The sequence below is a fragment of the Bos indicus x Bos taurus genome, chromosome 2, assembly GCF_003369695.1.
Source record: "Bos indicus x Bos taurus breed Angus x Brahman F1 hybrid chromosome 2, Bos_hybrid_MaternalHap_v2.0, whole genome shotgun sequence".
Classification (NCBI taxonomy): domain Eukaryota; kingdom Metazoa; phylum Chordata; class Mammalia; order Artiodactyla; family Bovidae; genus Bos; species Bos indicus x Bos taurus.
The window spans coordinates 62,702,191-62,716,467 of NC_040077.1; the positions used below are offsets into that span (position 1 = coordinate 62,702,191).

Below are 14,277 nucleotides of genomic sequence, written 5' to 3' on the forward strand. Positions count from 1 at the left end.
TCTGCAGGTTTTTTTTCCCTGTATTTAATGTAGTTCCCACGGTGGAATCTGCGTCGCATCCTCAAAACTTAAGCACTCAAGTTATGCTCACCTTTCTGGGGACTTGTGTCCCATCAAAGATGCCAGGTGTCTCCCATGGAGTCTCTGCTCCGGGCAGCATCCAGGCACTCTGCTGTCTTCAGAGAGGCTGCGCCATGCCCTCCAGCATCACCTACAACAAGCCCCTAGTGGGAGCATGAACTTGACCTTCCTTGTTCCTGGGGCACATGCCTAACCAAGTGCTCATGGACCACTGAGCTGTGGGGTCAGGGTGTTCTTTCTGAGGCAGGGAAATGTGGTCCAGGTCTAAAAAGCCCACAGACAGCCTCTTAAGGGCTACCGTACTAGCACATCCTGAAGGAGTTTAAACATCCATTGTAGCCCCCGGTTATTTTAAAAAAGAAAAGCCTAGGAATCCACTGACAAATTGAGTTCCCCTCTAGGTACGTACAGGGGAGGAGGAGCGCTCCACCATCAGTACCGGTGGATGTGATCGAAGGGAAGAGTCTTACACAGTGAACACCTCCCCCTCCCCCAGTGCCTTACACCTACCTTCCCATCAAGGTTTCCAGCAGCGTGTCTGCAGACGGTGAAACCGCGGCCGCCAGTGCTGGGGGAGTGGCTGTATCGCACCCCGTGTACCCACCCAGAACCTCCCACCCACCCCCACCCCCCACAAATCAGGTCCACCTGTCACACAAGAAAAGTTTATTGAAAAATAAAGTTCTCCCTAGTTTTCTCTACAACAGTGGAAAACAAAGCAGTGCTCTCTACGCCGGTACAGTACATGTGACAGCAATACCTCACTGGCAGAACCTTGCATGACTTAACCCCGGGGGAACAGCAGAAAACAGCCGTACCAGGAGCTGGCTGAAGACACAGACGCGGATGGCCGTTAGCTTACAGACACCGAGCTCGCGACAGCAACTATGGCAGAAAAGATGTCACCATCTCCTTTGGCATCGGTTGTCCCACTCCCATTTGTCCTGTTCACACCTGGGCAGGACAGGGAACAAATGCTTCCCAAGTTTGCACCATCTCAGAGGTGGGCAGAGGTGGCCGACTAAGCTAGGTTCCTGTCCAGCTGTCCCAGGGAGACCTCCTGCAAGTGGTCTGAGCACCTAGGGCTGCACCCCCCGACTCCCCAGACACAGGGCCCTGGTCCCCGCATTAGCACACAGATGCCCTCCATCCCTCTGCCCTGTCTCACCAGCTGCAGGGGGCTAGGGCTCCACAAGATCTGGGGAGAATCGAGGAAATGCTTGGAAGAAGGTGCACTCCAATCTTACATCCACAGACATGTAAGACTGCTGATGCAGCTGAAGAGAATGCAAAGGATCTTAAAAAGACACCAACAAATTCCTCCATTTTCCACAAATGCAGTCTTTCCAGAATAGCGCCAAAATAGGAGATAAAAACTGAGCCTATTTAGGGAAGTAAGAGGCTGACACCAACCACGCCACCCCCCCCCCCCAAAAAAAAAGCCAACTGACATTCGGGTGATTTGGAAAAACATCACTAAGCTAGGAGCAGCCTCTTGGAGTTCTGAAGACCCCTCAGTCTCTCCATGGAACTAACCTTTAATTTGATAGAAACATAACAACTAACCAGCCTGGGAATCTGATCCTCTTGGACTGGACACTGGAGAAGCCACCCTGGCCAGCAGGGGGCAGCAAAGGGACTTCCTGGGGGAATGAGTACGTTCAAGAGGTCATTCCTTTTCTCTTAAATAAAAAAAAAAACACACCTCTATTATTGCATTTCAGAGGAAGATGGGTAACTTTAAGGGAACAGTCTGTCAGAGGATTTATTTTAATTTCCAGCTCAAAAAGTTCTGCACACACCCTGGAAGGGTCCAGAAGATGTCAGTGGGGTAGGATCTGGCATATGGCCACTCTATGTCAAGCTGACTAATTTTGCAGCCCAGTTCCACTTGAGGCTGAAGTCGGGCATATTTTCAAATCAGTCAGTGCATTCAGGGACACAGTACCATTTTAGCCAGCAGGGTGGACACAGGACCTGGGCATCTTAAACCTGTAATTCCTACAACATTCTATCAACTTGGAGTATCTTCCCGTACCTACAGGAATCAATGATAGGAAGTGAGCTCAGCTCTTTTCCTCAACTTGTATGAAATGTGAAAAACAACAATATTTAACATTTACTAGGACTTAACTATTTGCCAGACATTGCTAAACACTGAATCCTCACAAAACCCCTAAGTGCTAAGAAAGCTAGGGTAAAATTTTTTTTTTTCTGCATCTGACACTAGACAGCTAATTTGGCCTTTTGCCATATAAACTTGGGTTTCCATTTTTTTTTGTTGTTGAAGCCAACAAGAAGGAAAAGAACCCACCCTCTGCTTTAGACAACTCCCACCTTCTTAGAGCAGCCTGAATCTCTTGACATCTGTCCGTCTCTTCACATGAAGATGCTCTGCAGCCTAGGGGATGGGCGGGATTAGAATAAAACCACTGTGGAAATGAAAATATTCTTCAATAAATAAAATATTCCAGGCTTGGGAGAGTAACACAACCACAGCCTGTCGTTAATAGAACTTTTTTAAAATCAAGAATTGGTGTGTGTGGGGGGGGTGGGCGAGGGTGGCAATGTCCCAATTATATACATATCTAGTAGGGAATCCACCCCAGAGAGGGGGTGGCCTGATTGGGCTGGTCTAAAAAGCACAAACCTGCCCATAACAGCACAGTCTCTGCCTAACTGCTCACAATCACAGTTTTACTACCAGTGAGCTGCACTGGGACGCCAAGGGAGCTTGCTGGGAGGCTGATGTTTGCCAAGGAAATAAAAACAGGGGGTGCATATTATTTCCCCTTCATCCTGATAGGGAGATAGAATGATTTGGGGCCAGTGCTTCCAACGAGCCCAGCGGGGCCTGCTTCCCTTCACTGCAACCCCTCACACAGGGTTGGTTCTCTGCCCTTGCCACCCTCCACCAAGCACCCAGGGTGGCACCTGTCAACCATCCGTCTCCAGACAAACCCAGAGACCTAGCCGAGCAGCCTGGGAGGGTGAAGCTTGGTCTGGAGGAAGTCAACCCTCTTCTTGGGGCCCTCGTGGCTGCATGGGGGTATCTGTGCACATATGCTGCGACCTGGGGAGCTTGGAGGGCATGTCTGGCGTCCAGCCTGGGTTGCCCTCTGCCCTAGGACCTGTCTCACAAGGACAGGTCCTATCTATCTCCAAGCTGGAGGAGTCTGCTAGCTTCCTTCAACAAAACCCGATTCCAAACACTGACACCAGATTCCAAAAACCAACCCAAAAGAAAAGTGAAAAGGCACCTCAGAGAAACAATAAATATCACCAAAGAAAAGATCGCTTAATACTTACAAACATACAGCAAACACAAAGTAAAAAACCCAATCTAAGCAAAAATGTGAAAAGCTTCTCCAATTGTGCATGTGCAAATCAAACTGCATACCAGAAATAAATGAGGTGTTTACTGGCATGAGAAGTGTGTTTTCCCTTTCAGGAATTTTTACTCCTGAAAGTGTTTACATTTCAAAGGAAAGCTTTCTCTCCTTTAATAAATTAAACCTTTTCCCTCAAGTTTTTTAAGAACTTAGGATCACAGTGGAGGAAAAATAAATCCAAACTTTTAGGAAAAAATGTACAAAAAACTAAAAAACCAGGCAAGAGGTGAGAGATGCTCAGAGCACAGGAAGACGCTAGTCCTGACTGGGGATATCTCTTCCTGTGGAACTGTCATCAATTACAAGGTGGTTCAGGAGTCTATCAAGATTGGCACTGGCAAAACCACCCAAGGCTTCTAGCCCACACCCTGAAAGGCACCTTCCTCTCGCATAGCAGGCAGCAATTGCAGCCCTTCCTGCACAGGGCAGATGGAGGCCCCACCCTAATGTCCTCTGGGGTCACTGACCAGACTGGGGCCAAGTCTGTGGAGGCCTGGGAACCAGTATACATTTGGTGTCACCCCCTCTGCCCTCAACAACTGGAGTGTGGGTTTCTTTGCACCAGGAGCAGCAGCCACGTCACCCCACCCCGGGGCAGAACTCTGGCTTACTTCCGGTCAGTACTGGGATGGGGGGAGCAAGAAGGATCTTAAGGTAGGGAAGTGCTCCCTGGGCTGCCTGACTGAGGGTCCTGGCGTAGAGAAGAGGAATTCTTGAGAAGGCAGAGAGTCCCTGAGCTCAGGGGCAGCCGGCAAACAATCCCTGCAGCTTTTGGAACACAAGCCCGGCACAGCGTGTTTCTGAGAACCGGGCTTTCCAACCTCCTTGCTTTCGGAGTTCCTGTGCTTGTTCTAACGGATCTCTGACAGATGGGTTAGTCTGGCAAAGCGTGGGAAACTGGTCTCGGCCCGCAGGCTCCCCCTGCTGGTCAAACACGGGAACGCACATCCTCAGCACCAGAAACGGCCAGAAGGGCCCAGGAGAGGGCAGCACTGGCCCAGGAACTGCTGGTCTGGGCGCTAAAGCGAATTCCTTCTAGGAAGGCTGCAGCCAGGAGGCCCATTCGTAGGAAATAGTGGTTCCCGACAGCAGGGATGGCAGCTGTTTCCTCCCCCTGCAGGAAACTGTCCTCGCGAAGCACTCAAAAGCACACGGGCACTCACACCGTCTTGCCCAATTTCCTTTTAACTTCTGCCCTTGTTTCTATTCTCAGCCAGTTTGTGAGGAGTGGGCCCTGGCATCCATGCTCAGCGCGGAGGCTTCCCCATCAGAATTCTCCCTGGCACGGGTACTCGGGGGCCACCTATGGGGTGGGGGAGATCCTGGCTGCCCTAACTCCCCCACTCCATTCTCTAAGATCCACTGAGGTTAGTCTAAGGAAAGAAGGCCGGCTGTGCATTTGATATTAATTTTATACCCAAGAAGAAGAATCGAGGAGTGGGTGGAATCTGACCTCCCATCCCTCACAGCCCCACACTCCTCCTGGGTGGGCCTCAGACTTGAGAATTCTAACCTGAACCTTGCGTCCCGGAGGCTCACCCAGCCATTAGCTGTGTCCAGCTTTTCTGTTCAGCAACCAAGCCACTCAGAATCTTTAGTGAGGGCTGGGTGGCTCATGGGACAGCTTTCAAGGGGGACATTCTGCCAGGGAGAAGGGAGCTCACTCTTACCAGCACGGAGATGCCAGGGGCATCACAGGAAACACACACACACACACACACACACACACACACACACGCAAAGCACTGAAGCACGGCGTGGGGGGAGGGGAGTGGAAGGGGCTGGGGGAACTTGCCCAAGAGCACAGCACAGGGACTCCAGGGTTTGGTCCAACCTGCTGACCAGTTCAACACCCTCCTCCCCAGTATTTCTGCCTGGAGTAAAAACCAGTATCAGATTCCTACCCCTTGCAAACCACACCCACACTCATAGTCAGCAGCCAAGACAGTGCACATTCATCCTGGCCTGCCCTTGCTCCCCCAGCCAACATCAAAAGTTCACTGAGAGCCCCATCCCCTGGACTTCGGTGACATCGGACGGAGTGAATATAACACAAGCCCAGCTCAGGTGGTGCCACTAGTTCTTAGGGACCAGCTTCATCCCTGTCCAAATCGCAGTTCAAAGACACCCCTTCTCAAGGGGGTAAAGAGCACCCCTCCACGTGCAAGGGTAGCTTTTAATCCTAACCGGAAATGACAGCCCAGCTGTGTGGGGGTGTGTTCCACCTTGGGGGGTGTGATGGAACAGAGGAAAGGAGCCTGTCACTGCAAAGCAGCCCATCTCTGGTCCCTGCTGGGTTCTCTGGACCACACAGGCATTTCCCCGGACAACCAAGGGGTGCCTATCCCCTAGCCTCTGCCACCTGCTAAGCACAAGGAATTTATTTTCTTCTGCCACCATCCACTTTGAGGAGCTAGGTACCCACAGCTGCCCTTAATCATGCCACTAGCCCCATGGTGCACCCTGCCCAAAGCAGACAACAGTCATGTTATAGTGAAGAGGGATGGCCAACAGAGGAAAATCAGAGAAGTAGCAAGACGCGCAATCAATCCCTCTTTGCCCTCCCCAGCTCCCCCTCCCTCCCTCCCAAATAAATAAATTAATGGGTTTAGGAATGTTCCCGTAGGAAGTTCTTTCCGACTAGCTCAACTCCTCCTCTGGTTTTGTTTTGTTTAAACGAATATTGAGATTCTCTTTTTTTATCCTGGAGCAGCTGCACAGTCTCCCTACAGTAGCTCCTCCAAAATTAAAGACGAAGTTGTGCCAGGGAGAAGCCAGGTTCCTGGCCTGAGGTTGGCTCCACTGTGATGCTCTGACTGCAGCGGGACCAGTACCAAATCAAGACCTTTCACCAAAACGTTCAGGCTCTGGGGAGAGTCCCTGAATTGTGTCTGTGTCCCTGCCCCACCCTGATGGGGCGGGAGCCACTGTCTCCCCCCTGCAGAGCATAGGCGCGGGTGGAGTGGTGGCCGCTATAGACAGTCTTTACAGAGAGCCACCTGGCCCTTGATGAAGTCCCGGCAGGGGCAGATCCTCCGGTGGCGGGCGTGGGCACCAGCACAGCTGAACAGCAGGAGGTCGCCTTGAAACACACAGTGCTTGTTCTTGGGGTCGAAGGAGGGCGCCACGATGTCCTTGGCCAGCTCTGAGCTTTGGCAGTTCACATCGTACCTGAAGAGAAAGAGGAAGGGGTTGGAGAGGCAGGGACTGTCCTCAGCCCTGGCCCCTTCTGCTGCCCTCCAGTGGGGAAGGCTGTTTGGGGCTCCTGTTGGCCACCCTCTGACCCAGCCAACCTCACTTCTGGGAATGCGCATGTGGGTGCGGTATGTGTTCAAGGCTGGAGAAGAACCAGAAATAACCTGAAGACTCAGCACGTGGGGAATGGCTGGATCCCCTGTGGCTCAGCTGTGTTATCAGCACACGCAGCACTTGACAAGGAGGTAGGAATGTGAGCACCAGCATGAGAGCAAGTAATAACAGGGGGTGCAGTGTATCCACGTGTGTGTGTGTGAGTGTGGGAGGGAGAGCGAGGGGGAGCGGGGGGCGGAGAAGAGAGAAAAAGAGAGGGGGACAAGAAGAGGGAAAGAAAGTAGAGCAGGTACACTAAAGACTTAACAATGGTTACTTCTGAGAAGTGAGACTGGGACAATGATATGCATTATTTAAATGCTTTTTAGAACATTTTAAAACTATGTCTATCTTTAAAACTAATGCTTAGAGGGATCTCTGTTATATGACCTTAGTTTCCCGCTGGAGAGCAATCAGATGGTTTCCTGGGCATGGTGTGTCCTGGGGCCTCAATTCATGGGACCTTTGCAGCCGCCTTCCACGACTGCGGCAATAGATCGTCCTACTACCCACCCTGGTCCCCAGCCCTTGAGGGCTGTGGATGTGCAGAGCAGGGACTGAGTCCAGGCCCTGATCCCAAGCCCAGGTTCTTGCTCCTCCCCCATCTTCTTCCACCCCTCTGGCTGTGGGCTGCAGACCCCTGGGGTTTTGCTTCCTCAGGCTGAAACCCCCACCTGGGGGGCTCAGGAGAACAGTGTTGGCCTCTCATCTCAAAGAGGAGCCACGGAAGTTCTCGTCCTAGATGGGGTGTTCGGGTCCCACCACCTTGTGCCCCGTTGTCCCACATGCCTGGTGGGGACCAGCTCAGAGAAGGTGGTGTAGGAGGTCCAGGCAGATCTGGGTTTGCATCCCGGCTTTATATGAGCTGTGTGGCCTTGGACCAATGCCTGAGCCTCCCTGTGGCTCAGTTTCCTTTTCTGTGAAATGGGGACGAATAACCCTTGACTCTCAGGGAAGGTCATGCGCTTAGTCGCGTAGTCATGTCTGACTTTTTGCAGTCCTTTGGACTGGAGCCCACCATGGGCTTAGTGCTATGGGATTTTTCAGGCAAGAATACTGGAGTGGGTTGTCATTCCCTTCTCCAGATCATCTTCCTGACCCAGGAATCAAACCTGCATCTCCTGTGTTTCCTGAACTGCAGGCAGATTCTTTAACCACTCACAGGGGGGAAGTACAGGGATTAAATAAATGTTTACAGAGCAGCTGGCAGAGTCCAGCTCTGAGTAAGCATTCAGCACATGAGAACTAGCATGATTGCTCCCGCTGGTAGATGCTGGGTGGACTGCCACCTTCTGCCCTCACCCCACACTGTGAGTTTACACACATGCCAAGTATCTCCATTTTGCTTTGTTCACAGAAGTCCTGATTCTTGCTGACAGGGAGGGGATTTGGGCGGGGAACCTGAGGTTTCCTGCCACTTCTGGAAAGCTTCCAAATGTTTTGAGAAAAGGATCTGACCCCCCACCCAGTGTTACTCCTGCCCGCTCGTCTTCCTCGAGCCAACTAACTGCCTGGGCCCACTTGCTCCTTTGCCAGCATTAATCTGTGATTTCCAGCGCATCTCCTGGGCTTCCGGTGAGTTCTCCGAGGCTGCCAGCCCAGCTCCTGGCTCTTAGGAGGGCAGCACCCACTCCTGTCCTGCTCTTGCAGTCACCAGGGAGCTCTGTGACTTCTCTCAGTGGCCTAACACCTCATGTTAGATGTGCCAGCTGGGAGACGGAAGCAACCAGAGGGTTAGGGTCATGGCGAGGGCAGCGAGTTGGGGGCTCCATGGATTTCCTAAAGGAAACACAAGTCAGAGTCAGGGCCCACCTGGTCCTGCCTACTTCCTGGCCAACACTGAAAGGGGGTCTCCAGAGCCCAGCTGGGCATGAAGTTTCCACATGGAATGTGGCCTTGGGATCCAGATTTGTGCTGATGCTATTTATGTATTTAGGTGAATCACGGCAGCTACTGTGTCTTAACTCAAGCCATCTGCCTGGCACACGGCTCATCAGGGGCACGAAGTCTCCAGAACTCATCTCGGACTCCGTGGCGAGTGGGAGGGACTGTCAAGAGCCAGGGAGAATCACATCTGCTCCTGGCCTCCTGGACTTGGACTCCAGGCCCAGCGTACCACGGTGTGAGCACACGCGCCCGTGGCCACGGGGCTGCAGTAGCAGCCTGTCCAAGGCCAAAGTCCAAAGACCACCACAAAGCACTTGAGCAGTGGGTATTCCCCGGAGCCATGGGTGACCTGGCCCAGCAGAGTGGTGGTGGGGCCACCCTTGGATGTGACCCAATCCCTGGCCTGAGGTCTCTGTTCCACAGCCCTAGGCCTGCAGAGAGGCCCCTCGAGCATCCTTGCTGAGCTCAGCAGGAGGAGGGGACCTTCCCAATCGCTAGAGCACATCCTCACCCCCACGAGGTCCCTTGCCTCTTCAGGGCGTGTGTGTTGCTGTCCTGCCTCTGTTCCTAACATGTCTGTCTTGCCTGCACAGGCGTACACACACACACACACACACACACACACACACACACACACCTTGTGCTGTTTCCATTCTTCTTACACACACACAGACACACACACACACACACACACACACCCCTTGTGCTGTTTCCATTCTTCTTACACACACACACACACACACACACCCCTTGTGCTGTTTCCATTCTTCTTACACACACACACACACCCCTTGTGCTGTTTCCATCTTACACACACACACACACACACACCTTGTACTGTTTCCATCTTACACACACACACACACACACCTTGTACTGTTTCCATCTTACACACACACACACACCCCTTGTGCTGTTTCCATTCTTCTCACACACACACACACACACACACACCCCTTGTGCTGTTTCCATTCTTCTTACACACACACACACACACACACACCCCTTGTGCTGTTTCCATCTTACACACACACACACCCCTTGTGCTGTTTCCATCTTACACACACACACACAACTTGTGCTGTTTCCATCTTACACACACACACACACACACACACCTTGTACTGTTTCCATCTTACACACACACACACACACCTTGTACTGTTTCCATCTTATACACACACACACACCTTGTACTGTTTCCATCTTACACACACACACACACCTTGTGCTGTTTCCATCTTACACACACACACACACCTTGTGCTGTTTCCATCTTATACACACACACACCACACACACATCTTGTACTGTTTCCATCTTATACACACACACACACCTTGTACTGTTTCCATCTTACACACACACCTTGTGCTGTTTCCATCTTACATACACACACACACACCTTGTGCTGTTTCCATCTTACACACACACACACACACCAAACACATACCTGTTGTGCTGTTTCCATTCTGCAGCCCCTGGGGTGCTCGCCTCTCTCTAACTGCCCTAGAACGGTTTCTCTCACAGGATGGGAACTGGGGCTTCTGAGGCCCTTCAGCCCTCGCCGGAGAGCTTAGAGCTCTTCAAACAGAAGAAAAAGGCCAAGCCTCCCCCTTCCCATGGGGCTGCCTATTTCCCAAGAGGACAGAAGCCCCGCAGCCCTCTCCACACACAGACCCATGCAGGATGAAAGGAAGGAAGCCGGGCCCCACCTGCTGGTCTCCCTCCTCCTCTCCCTATTCCCTGCACTCCTCCTTGCTAATCCCAACCCCGTATCCACCAAGTCTCCCCAAGCTCCCTTGTCACCACTCTGAGGCACTGAGGCACCACAGTGCTCACAGTCCAGGCTTCATGGCTTAGAATTCCTCTTCAAAAAAAAAAAAACACCCCAAACTCAATAAATTAATCTTTTAGAGGATACAACTTGTAAAGGTAGCAACATTACAAAGGAGGTCTTCCACTAACATGTGTTTCTATTTCCGGGGGTGAGGTGCTCCCCCCGGACCCCATCAGCATGGACTCTGGCTCTTTCTAGGACTTCTGTCCTCTGACCTCTCAGGGCCTGGTTTGGGTCAAGTCAGGTTGCACCTGAAGCACGCATGCTCTGTGCAAGGGGTTTGTGGTCGCCTCTGTCACTCCCATAGCCCCACCTGAGCAGGAGCTCCAAGACCAGCTGCCTGACTCCCCAAGTCAAGATGACAGCACGGGACACTTGACATCTGTTACATCAAGTCATACTGCATGCCGAGGACAGGCCGGGGACACCCGGAGATGGAAAGGAGCTTAAATTCAGAGTCAGGCCCCAAGCTGGAGGAGGAACAGCAGCATGGGCTCGGAGGAGCCGCTCACTGCTAAGTGGCCATGAATATGGATCAGCCAGGATTGCTGCGCTGAGGAGGCACTCAGCAGACTTGCCAGAGAGCTATGACATTATCAGTATTTACAAATGCAGAAACAAAGGTATTCAGTAGGGCTCTTACATTCAGAAAATTAATTTCAGGCGGCTCTATTGCAAAATTAGCATTCGCAGCAGCCTCCTAGGGAGAAAACCCACATATCTACAAGGGGATAGGAGGGAGGGGGCTGCTGAGTAATGCCTTGGCAAAGGGCCTGGCCCAGGGTAGCCCCTCACTCAGGCCTTCTGCTCCCCTGGGCTCGGCCTGGTGTACGGGATTACCAGTGGGGGGTGGGGTGGGGTTTGAGGTGGGGGTGGGGGACTGGCTTTTCTGGTCGCAGCCTGGCGACTTCAGGCCTGCTCCGCGGCCCACACTCCTGCAGGAAAGGACTTTGCTGTACACAGGCTCACCATCACTGGGGACGTCCCTATTTCACAGGTGGGCAGATTGATAGAACAGAGGAAATGGGTCCATTGGCTCATTCCTGTTCCCCTGCAGGCTCGGTGGGGCTCTGGGCTCTCTGAGCCCCCGGCCTGGCCAGGAAGGCCCACGCCTCTGAGCAGTCCCATCAAGGTTGCCTCCTCCACAGGTAGGCGGGGCTGCACATGGACAGTTGGGTGTGGACAGCTAGCAGTCTGTCCCTAGTGACGCCAGACTTCCTGTCAAACAGAGGGAGACACTCAGGGTTCTCAGGAAGCCACCTTGGTACAGGAGTGGTTTGCAACAGGGGTGAGTGGGAAGCTCCTCCTGCACTTAGAATTGGGGACACGTGCTCTGGAGGTAGAAGCTTCTAGCACCACAGACATCAGACCAGCGCTGCCTCTCACACAGTGTCACTGGATGCAGAGCAGGATGCTGACCAACTCTGCTGGTCTGGCCTCTATTCTGCTGGTGGAATTGAGGGCACCTCTGATCCTGGTCTTCATGTAAAAAAATGAGAAAAAATAGAATCCCCCGAGTCCCTACTCAGGAAAGGAGCCCTGCAGGCAAGGTGCTAGAGATCACGTTTCCTCTCTGAAAAGGGTTTTACACCTCATTACTTGAGGTGAGCATAATAAGGCTTACAGGCAGGGCCAGGCCAGCTCAGACCACTGTGCCCAGATAAATGCAGTGGCCAACTGTGCTCTAACAGGGCGTGAAGCCAGAATGGAGACCCGTAAGCCTGGAGCCCTGAGTCCACTCTGTTCCTTAAGACTGGGGCAGGGGCTTCCCTGGTGGCTCAGGTCGTAAAGAATCTACATGCCATTGCAGAAGACGCAGGTTCGATCCCTGGGTGGGGAGGAACCTACATGCAAACCCTTGTACCACAACTACTGAGTCTGTGCTCCAGAGCCTGGAAGCAACGAAGTACTGAGCCCACGTGCCACAGAGCAACTAAGCCAGGCTCTACAACTACTGAAGCCTGAGTGCCTGGAGCCCATGCTCCACAGCAGGAGAAGTCACTGCGATGAGAGTCCCGTGCACCACAACCAGAGTAGCCCTCGCTCGCTGCAACTAGAGAAAATCCTGTGCAGCAACAAAGACCCAAGCAGCTAATAAATAAGTTAAAAAAAAAAAAAAGACTGGGACCAAACGACTGCTCTGCAGAATATCTGGGGTTGGGAGAACAAATCCCCTAGGGGAAAACACCACATTAGAGCTATTAAGGTTGGGAGGGAGGTGACAGGTAATTAACTAGGTTGTGGCCCAGTGAGTGAAAGTCGCTCAGTCGTGTCCAACTCTTTTTGACCCCATGGACCATACAGTCCATGGAATTCTCCGGGCCAGAATACTAGAGTAGGTAGCCTTTCCCCTCTCCAGGGGATCTTCCCAACCCGGGATCGAACCCACATCTCCCTCATTGCAGGTGGAATCTTTACCAGCTGAATCACAAGCCCAGGGTGGGTGCGATAAATATCAAGGCACAGATTTAGCCCTGACTGAGGTCATGAGTCAGAGGCCAGAAGAAACCTCAGATGAAAATCTGGAAAATGTAAACATCAAACTCAAAATGCCACCACAAAAGGAAATTAATGGTGTTACTGAAAGTAACTGCTTCTCTGGTAGCTCAGTGGTAAAGAACCCGCCTGCCAATGTAGGAGGCGTGGGCTCATTCCCTGGGTCTGGAAGATGCCCTGGAGAAGGAAATGGCAACCCAATCTAGTATTCTTGCGTGGAGAATCCTATGGACAGAGGAGCCTGGCAGACTAGAGACCACGGGGTGGCAGAGTTGAACATGACTTATCGACTAAACAACAACTGTTAAGTGACAGAAGCAGCACAAGGGAAGCAATGCCAGCCAGAGAGAAGACCCCACTGGGTGACTCTGGGCTGTGATCCCAGTGCTGTGCCCGCCACCCTGCTCGGGGACCCTCAGGGACCTGGCAGTGCCAGGCTCACAGCCGTTGTGATACACTCATTCCAAAAGGGCTGGAATAAAGTGCAAAGGGGATGGGCCTGCAGGAGGGGAGGGCAGCAGTGGATTTGCTGTGGGCAGTTCTGTGCCAGCTCCTTACCCATATTTTTCATTCCTCCCTGACTCCAGGGTTGAAGACTGTCACTCTGCTGGATGCCATCTGGGGACCTGGCTTCAGCCCAGGACCTCAGGGGCAGGTCCGTCCATGCTTGCGGTTCTGGGCCCATCTTGGCTCTTATGCTTCTTGGGTACGAATTAGCTAACTGACACCTCCCACAATCTCCAAGCCCAGACTTGGCATTATTTATGCACATACAACACCCCCATTTGAATTCTAAATGTATCAGCAGGCCAGGTGACCTCATCTACCTAACAGTAAAAATGCTAGGCCAACTTTCTCTGGGTCTGGGGAGACGTGGTGTAACCTGCTCCTTCTCCACAATTTATTCCAACAGCCCCTGAACCTAGAGCCTAGAAACGCAAACTTCATCCCTGTCAACCCAACTGTAAGCCCGAGGCAAGCTGGAGGCGGAGCCGCCCCTCCCGCGCTCCGGCACTTACTTCAGCAGGTCCTTGTCCTTGTTGAGATGCTGGAAGAAGGACGGCTCACAGATGAGCTGGTTCTCCTGACATACCTGCTTGCAGGACTGCCCGGGCTCAGCAAATTTTACCTGTAGGGCACTCAGGGGCGGCCACATCACTTGCCCATGGCAGAAGTCCTAGAATGACAATGAAACTGTCAGTCAAGGGACCAGGGATGCAAGCGGAGGATCCC

General features: G+C 52.4%; 1 protein-coding gene across 2 annotated transcripts in view; it reads right to left on the reverse strand.

The window, feature by feature from the left end:
• Positions 1–732: 732 nt before the first annotated feature.
• The window catches only part of MGAT5 (alpha-1,6-mannosylglycoprotein 6-beta-N-acetylglucosaminyltransferase), a 398,458-nt gene continuing 384,913 nt past the window's right edge, over positions 733–14,277 (reverse strand). For both annotated transcript variants that reach the window (XM_027562025.1, XM_027562023.1), the window contains exons 17-18: positions 14,064–14,221; positions 733–6,644 (exon numbers count right to left, since the gene is read on the reverse strand). In XM_027562025.1, coding sequence (XP_027417826.1) covers positions 6,446–6,644; positions 14,064–14,221 — 357 coding nt within the window. In that variant the 3' untranslated portion in view covers positions 733–6,445. The remainder of the gene's footprint in view (positions 6,645–14,063; positions 14,222–14,277) is intronic.